The sequence below is a fragment of the Sylvia atricapilla genome, chromosome 13 (genome assembly GCF_009819655.1).
Source record: "Sylvia atricapilla isolate bSylAtr1 chromosome 13, bSylAtr1.pri, whole genome shotgun sequence".
NCBI lineage: Eukaryota > Metazoa > Chordata > Aves > Passeriformes > Sylviidae > Sylvia > Sylvia atricapilla.
Window position 1 is genome coordinate 18,443,565 of NC_089152.1, and position 8,123 is coordinate 18,451,687.

An 8,123-nucleotide genomic window follows, 5' to 3' on the forward strand; every position below is an offset into this window, starting at 1 on the left:
CTCCTCCTGCTCCTTTTCCAAGCCTTCCTCCCTCCTCCTCCTCTTCCTCCTCAGGGGAGAAGTTCGGCGGGAATTCGGCGGGATTTGCTCCAAGGATTCTCTCCCGGAGCGGATCCCGAACTCCGGGACACGGCCGGAAGTGAATCCAGGCGGAAAAAAACCACCCCAAACCCAAAAAATCTTGGAATTGTCACTTCTCCCAATTTTTTTTTTTTTTTTTTTTTTTTTTTAACCCCGGCGTGACTCCCGGAGTGAAATTTGGGTGGAATTCCTCCGGATTCGATCCCGGGAAGCGTTTCCAGAGCGGGTCCTGCCCTCCGGGAGAAGGTGGGAATTGCATCCAGTCGAGATTAAATAATAATAATTTTTAAAAAGTGGAATTTCCCTTCTCCCCTCTTTTTTAAACCCTCGAAGGATCCCTTTTCCCCCCAGTTTCCCGATTTTCCCGGGATAAGGCTCTGGAAAAGCCCCTTCGTTCCCTCTCTAGAGCTTCTCAAAGGAAAACTGGGCCCCAAAAATGGGATTTTCTCCCGCATTTTGCCTCTTTGGGTCCATTTGGGGTTTTCCCCCCTGGATATTAAATCCCGAATTATGGCGGAAAACGCCTGGAATTAATCGGGAATTTGGCCTGAAACTCCTTTATTTTTCAGGAATATTGAATAAAGAGTGGGATCTGAGGAGGGAATCCCCAAATCCAAACCCCTGTGGGACCGCAGAACCCTCTGGATCCCCCAAGAATTCCCGGTTTTCCGCCTCTGGGAGTGCTGGAGATGATGTAACAGGGTGGGATGGAAATTCGGGATTATTCCCAAATCCCGTGGCCAGGGCGGGAACAGGGACAGGGGGTGGCACTGGGATGTCCCCTCTGGACCCCATGGAGGGCAGGGATGGGAATTTGGGGATTTGGGGGATTTAGGGAGGGAAGAGAGCCAGGGAAAGGTTGGGAAGGGATGGGGGGAGGGTCTCCATGGGGTTGGGAATTCTGGGGATTTCCAGATCCTATTCCCGGCCCAGGCGATGTCACCGGGATTGAGACGAGGGGACAAAGTGGCACCCCTGTCACCCTGAGTGGGCGGGACGCGTGGGTGCCATCCTAAATCCTGAATCCCCAGCCCCCAAATCCTGAATCCCAAATCCCCAAATCCCCAGATCCCAGATCGCAAATCTCAATCCCCAAACCTCGGATCCCAAACCCCAGCCCTCCCCGGTTCCCGGTTGTCGCCGCTGTCCCCGCGCCACCCGCGGGTGTCACCGGCCGTGTCACCGCCGACAGGGGGCGCCCGCAGCCCGCGCTGGAAGCCCCAATCCTGGGAAAACCTGGGAATTTTGGGATCGGGATTTCTCGGGAAAGCCAGGCCAAGGAAACCCCAAATCCCGGCTGGAATTCGGGAATCGTCACCAGGCCGACATTCCCGGCGGGAATTCCGCCACGTTCCAGAAGGTTCCGCGCCTCCAGAAAGTTCCAAGACCGTGATCTGGACAAGGACCGCATCCCAACATCTGGCCAGGAGAAATTCCCAGATCCAGGGGGTGGAGAAATTCCCAGCTCAACACCTGGAGAAGGAGCCCAACATCTGGATCCCCCAGATCCACGGGGTGCGGAGGGACCTGAGGCCAACATCTGGACAGAACAAATCCCATGTCCCAGGGGCTCCAGAAGATTCCCCATCCCATGGGATTGTGCCGTGGCGGTGGCCGGAGGGGTGCCAGCGGGTCCCACCCAGGGCGGTGACAGCGCAGGGGACAAGCACGGGGTGGCACTGCCATCAATGTCCCCAAGGCGTGGGGCTGCTCCGGGCTGCGGCCAGCGCGGGACAGCAACGGGGACAGCGACAGGAGGGGACAGGGACAGGAGGGGACCGGGGCAGGAGGGGACAGGGACAGCTGGGGACAGATCTTGGGTCCTGGCGGAGGACAGGAGGGGACAGGGACTGCGAGACAGGAGGGGACAGCCCTGGTGCCCCGTCCCCCGGCAGGGGACAGGAGGGGACAGGAGAGGACAGGAGGGGACACGAGGGGACAGGCTCCCGGCAAGGGACAGAAGAGGACAGAAGCGGACAGGAGGGGACAGGAGAGGACAGGAGAGGACAGGAGGGGACAGGCTCTAGACAGGGGGACAGGAGAGGACAGGAGGGGACAGGCTCCCGGCAAGGGACAGGAGGGGACACGAGGGGACAGGTCCCCGGCAAGGGACAGGAGGGGACAGGAGGGGACAGGCTCCCGGCAGGGGACAGGCTCCACGCCCCCAGCAGGGAGGGGACAGGTCGCTGCTGTCCCCGCTCGGTGGCACTGACGCGCCCCCCGGTGCCCGTCGCCGATGTCGCATCCTCCGCCAGCCGCGCTCGGCGCTCCCGGCTCATTCCCGCTGCTCGTCCCGGGCCCGGGGACGCCCCAAAGAGAGACCCCGGGGACCTTCGTGTCCCCTCCCCGCTGTCCCCAGCGCTCCTGGGGACAGGGGACCTCGTGTGCCACCGCCCCGGCTCCGGAGCCCGAGCGCCTTTCGCCGGGACGGGCCCGGGAACGGCGGAGCCGCGCCGCTGAGCCCCCGGCGGTGGCCCCGGGTCCCCAAGGCTGTCCCCGCCCGGGGTGACCCTGGCTGTGTCCCCAAGGCTGTCCCCGCCCGGGGGTGACCCTGGCTGTGTCCCCAAGGCCGTCCCCGGGTGGGGGTGACCCTGGCTGTGTCCCCAAGGCTGTCCCCGGCCGGGGGTGACCCTGGCTGTGTCCCCAAGGCTGTCCCCGGGTGAGGGTGACCCTGGCTGTGTCCCCAAGGCTGTCCCCGCCCGGGGTGACCCGAGGCGCGCTGTTGTCATTTGGGGGCAGTTTGGGGCGGTCGGGGCCGGGCGGAGCCGCCGCCGGGGCCCGGGATAAGAGCGCGGTGGCCGCCCGTCCCCGGGCCGCGCTCTCCATGCTCCTCCGCCCGGCGCAGCCCGGAGCCCTGCGGGGATGTCCCCGCGCCGCGTGTCGCCGGCTGGGCGGGGCTGTCCCCGCGGCTGTGCCCCCGGCTGTGCCCCCGGATGTGCCCCCGGATGTCCCCAGGGCTGTCCCCAGGGCTGTCCCCGCGGCTCCCCGGCCCTTCGAGCAGGTGCCGGGCGAGCGGCGGCCGGGCTGGCTCAACCTGCTCCGCTTCTGGCGGGAGGGCGGCCTCAGCAACCTGCACCTGATCATGGCGCGCCAGTTCCGCCGCTTCGGGCCCATCTACAGGTGAGGGGGCCGCCCGGGCCGCCTGTGTGTCACCTCGGTGTCACCTGTGTGTCACCTCTGTGTCACCTGTGTGTCACCTGTGTGGCACCTGTGTGTCACCTGTGTGTCACCTGTGTGTCTCCTCTGTGTCACCTCTGTGTCAGCTGTCCGTGTCACCTCTGTGTCACCTGTGTGTCACCTGTGTGTCACCTCTGTGTCACCTCTGTGTCCCCTCTGTGTCACCTCTGTGTCACCTCTGTGTCACCTGTGTGTCACCTCTGTGTCACCTCTGTGTCACCTGTGTGTCACCTGTGTGTCACCTGTGTGTCACCTGTGTCACCTCTGTGTCAGCTGTGTGTCACCTCTGTGTCACCTGTGTGTCACCTGTGTGTCACCTCTGTGTCACCTGTCTGTGTCCGCTCCTGTGTCACCTCTGTGTCCCCTCTGTGTCACCGCCTGTGTTACCTGTCCGTGTCACCTCTGTGTCACCTGTCCGTGTCACCTCTGTGTCCCCTCTGTGTCACCTCTGTGTCACCTGTCCATGTCACCTCCCGTGGCACCTGTGTCACCTCTCTGTGTCACCTCCATGTCACCTGTCTGTGTCCCCTCCCGTGTCCCCAGCCCTGTCCCCAGCCCAGCCGCGTTCCCGGTCCGGGCTGGGGAGGGGACAGGGGGTGGGACTGGCCCGGCTTGGGGACACCGTGAGGGACAAGAGGGGAGGGGACAGGGACCGCGGGGTGCGAGGGGACAGGGACAGTGGCTCAGGGGACAGAGCCCGTGCCCCGGGCGGGGACAGGGACCGTGGGGGGTGCGGGATTTTGAGATCCCGGTGCTGCCCAGGGTCCCCAATGTCCCCGGTGTCCCCGGTGTCCCCAATGCCCCGGTGTCCCCGATGTCCCCGGTGTCCCCGATGTTCCCCATGTCCCCCGGTGTCCCCGTGTCCCCAGGGAGCGGTTCGGTCCCTGTCCCCAGTGTTCCCGATGTCCCCAATGTCCCCAGTGTCCCCGGTGTCCCCAGGTGTCCCCAGGGAGCGGCTCGGTCCCTGTCCCCGGTGTCCCCGATGTCCCCAGTGTCCCCAGTGTCCCCGGTGTCCCCAGGGAGCGGCTCGGTCCTGTCCCCGGTGTCCCCCGATGTCCCCGGTGTCCCAGGAGAGCGGCTCGGTCCCTGTCCCCGGTGTCCCCAGGGAGCGGCTCGGTCCCTGTCCCCGGTGTCCCCGATGTCCCCAGTGTCCCCGGTGTCCCCAGGGAGCGGCTCGGTCCCTGTCCCCGGTGTCCCCGATGTCCCCAGTGTCCCCGGTGTCCCCAGGAGCGGCTCGGTCCCTGTCCCCGGTGTCCCCCGAGGTGACGGGGCGGGTTTTGGGGTCCCCAGGGAGAAGCTGGGCGCGTACGAGAGCGTGAACATCCTGAGCCCCGGGGACGCGGCCGCGCTGTTCCGGGCCGAGGGGACCCTGCCCGAGCGCTTCAGCGTCCCCCCGTGGGTGGCCTACCGTGACCTGCGCCACAAGCCCTACGGCGTGCTGCTCAAGTGAGGGGACACGGCTGGGGACACGGCTGGGGACACACGGGCTGGGGACACGGCTGGGGACACGGCTGGGGACACACGGGCTGGGGACAGGGCTGGGGACACGGCTGGGGACACGGCTGGGGACAGGGCTGGGGACAGGGCTGGGGACACGGCTGGGGACACGGCTGGGGACACGGCTGGGGACACACGGGCTGGGGACACACGGGCTGGGGACACACGGGCTGGGGACACACGGGCTGGGGACAGGGGCTGGGGGGGATCCTAAACCCAGGCTGAGTGGAGACCCCAAATCCGGGCTGCTCAAATGGGTGGGGACCCCAAACCCGCGCTCCTGTCACCCCTCAGTGAGTGGGGACCCCAAAGCCGCGCTCCCGTCCCGACACTCCCGGCACAGGTCCCGGGCCAGCCCGGGGGTGACCCTGGGCACACCGCGTGTCCCTCGGGGCGCCACCGCCGTGTCCCCGTGTCCCCAGGACGGGCGAGGCGTGGCGCTCGGAGCGGCGGCTGCTCAACAAGGAGGCGCTGGCCCCGGAGCTGGTGCCCGGCTTCGTGCCGCTGCTCAGCGCCGTGGGCCAGGACTTCGTGCGCCGGGCGCGGGCACAGGCGCGGCACAGCGGCCGCGGGTGCTGGACGGGCGACTTCAGCCAGGAGCTGTTCCGCTTCGCCCTGGAGTGTGAGTGGCCCCAAAACCTGACCCAAAACTGCCCAGAGACTGCCCCAAAACCTGACCAAAACTGCCCAGAGACTGCCCCAAAACCTGATCCAAAACTGCCCAGAGACTGCGCCAGAAGCTGCTCCAAAAACTGCCCCAAACCCAAGACCCCAAAGCCGCCCCAAAGCCGCCCCAAAGCCGCCCAAGGCCCGGCGCCGTCCCGGGGATCGGCCGGAGCCTCACCCCAGAGCACACAGGGGAGCGCAGGTGTCACCTCTGTGCTGGGATGTCACCTCTGGGTTTAGGATGTCCCCTCTCCTGGCAGATGTCCCCTCCACTGGCGGGATATCCCCTCTGGGTTTGGGATGTCCCCTCCCCAAACGAGCCCAGGACACCCCGACACCGGTGACGGTCCCCTTTTGTCACTCACTGGCCACCAGCCGGTGACAAGCGCTCAGGAGCAAACGGGGCCAGGCCGGGCTGGAGGTGGCCACGGGGAACAGGGACAGGGACAGGGACAGGGACACGGGCAGGGACAGGGTCAGGGACAGGGACAGGGACCTGAAGGTCACTGGGAGTGCCTGGGCCAGGTCTCCATGGCCATGGGGACAGTGACATGTCCCTCTGTCCCCAGCCGTGTGCCACGTGCTGTACGGGCAGCGCCTGTGGCCGTGGGGACAGTGACACGTCCCTCCTGTCCCCAGCCGTGTGCCACGTGCTGTACGGGCAGCGCCTGTGGCCATGGGGACAGTGACACGTCCCTGTGTCCCCAGCCGTGTGCCACGTGCTGTACGGGCAGCGCCTGTGGCCGTGGGGACAGTGACACGTCCCTGTGTCCCAGCCGTGTGCCACGTGCTGTACGGGCAGCGCCTGTGGCCATGGGGACAGTGACACGTCCCTGTGTCCCCAGCCGTGTGCCACGTGCTGTACGGGCAGCGCCTGTGGCCATGGGGACAGTGGACAACGTCCCTCTGTCCCCAGCCGTGTGCCACGTGCTGTACGGGCAGCGCCTGTGGCCATGGGGACAGTGACACGTCCCTCTGTCCCCAGCCGTGTGCCACGTGCTGTACGGGCAGCACCTGTGGCCATGGGGACAGTGACACGTCCCTTGGTCCCCAGCCGTGTGCCACGTGCTGTACGGGCAGCGCCTGTGGCCATGGGGACAGTGACACGTCCCTGTGTCCCCAGCCGTGTGCCACGTGCTGTACGGGCAGCGCCTGTGGCCATGGGGACAGTGACACGTCCCTGTGTCCCCAGCCGTGTGCCACGTGCTGTACGGGCAGCGCCTGGGGCTGTTGCAGGATTTCGTGCAGCCCGAGCTGCAGCGCTTCATCGAGGCCGTGTCGCGCATGTTCCACACCACGGCGCCGCTGCTGCACCTGCCGCCAGCGCTGCTGCGACACAGCCACGGCCGCACCTGGCGGGAGCACGTGCAGGCCTGGGACGCCATCTTCGGGCACGGTGAGGGCCGCTGTCACTGTCACCTGACACACGTCACCTGTCGCCTGTAACATGTCACCTGTCACACATCACCTGACACATGTCACTTGACACCTGTAACATGTCACCTCTCACCTGTCACCTATCACCCGTCACCCTGTCACTCTGCCAGGGTCAGTGACATTCTCTGCCAGGGTCAGTGTCACCTGTCACCCTGACACCCTGACAGGACCAGTGACATCTGCCAGGGTCAGTGCCACCTCCGGGGTCAGTGACACTGTCACCCTGCCACCCTGCCCTGCCATCCCCTGCCACCCCCGGGGAGGGTCTCACCCCTGCCAGGGTCAGTGTCACCGCTGCCACCCCACCCTGTCACTCCCCGGGAGGGTGTCACCTCTGAGGTGAAGGACAGAGCGCCGGCAGGGACAGCGACGTCCCCGGGGACAGGGACAGAGCTCCGGCAGGGACAGCGATGTCCCCGGGAACAGGGACAGACCTACAGGGACAGCGATGTCCCCGGGGACAGGGACAGAACTCCGGCAGGGACAGCGATGTCCCCGGGGACAGGGACAGAACTCCGGCAGGGACAGCGATGTCCCCGGGAACAGGGACAGACCTGCAGGGACAGCGATGTCCCCGGGGACAGGGACAGCCCCTCGGTGCCGGGACAATCCCCCGCTCCCCGGGGCGATGTCCTGATGTCCCCCGTGTCCCCGCGGTGTCCCCGGGGTCCCCGTGTCCCGCAGCCGACAGGTGCATCCAAGCGTGTACCGGACCTGCGGCTGCGGCGCCGGAGCCCGGGGGGAGCCGCTGGGCATCCTCGGCAACCTCATCGTGCGCGACAAGATGGCCCTGACGACATCCGCGCCAGTGTCACCGAGATGATGGCCGGCGGCGTGGACACGGTGCGGACACGGCGGGACAGGGAGGACAGGGGAGGACACGGGGGACACGGGGGGACAGGCGGGGACAGCGCCTGGTGGGACACGGGGGACACGGAGGGACAGGGGGGTGCACAGAGGGACACGGAGGGGACAGCGCCTGGCAGGACACGAGGGGACAGGGACGGGACAAGGTCCTGGGTGGCGCGGCGCTGAGCCGGGCAGGGGCAGGTCCCGATCAGCCCCGATCTATCCCGCTCAGCCCCGCTCAGCCCCGATCAATCCCCGCTCGGCCCCGATCAATCCCGATCAATCCCGCTCAGCCCCCGCGGGCCCCGATCAATCCCGATCATCCCCGCTCGGCCCCGCTCATGCCCCGCTCAATCCCGATCAATCCCGCTCAATCCCGATCAATCCCCGCTCGGCCCCGCTCAGCCCGGATCAGC

The 8,123-nt window shown here is 66.7% G+C and overlaps 1 protein-coding gene across 1 annotated transcript; it reads left to right on the forward strand.

The window, feature by feature from the left end:
- Positions 1 to 2,841: 2,841 nt before the first annotated feature.
- Positions 2,842 to 7,893, forward strand: CYP11A1 (cytochrome P450 family 11 subfamily A member 1). The gene is given in 7 exon segments (XM_066328077.1): positions 2,842 to 3,201; positions 4,549 to 4,704; positions 5,178 to 5,377; positions 6,614 to 6,817; positions 7,543 to 7,557; positions 7,560 to 7,646; positions 7,649 to 7,893. Coding segments are annotated over 7 exon segments (1,203 nt in total). The 5' UTR covers positions 2,842 to 2,905.
- Positions 7,894 to 8,123: the final 230 nt, after the last annotated feature.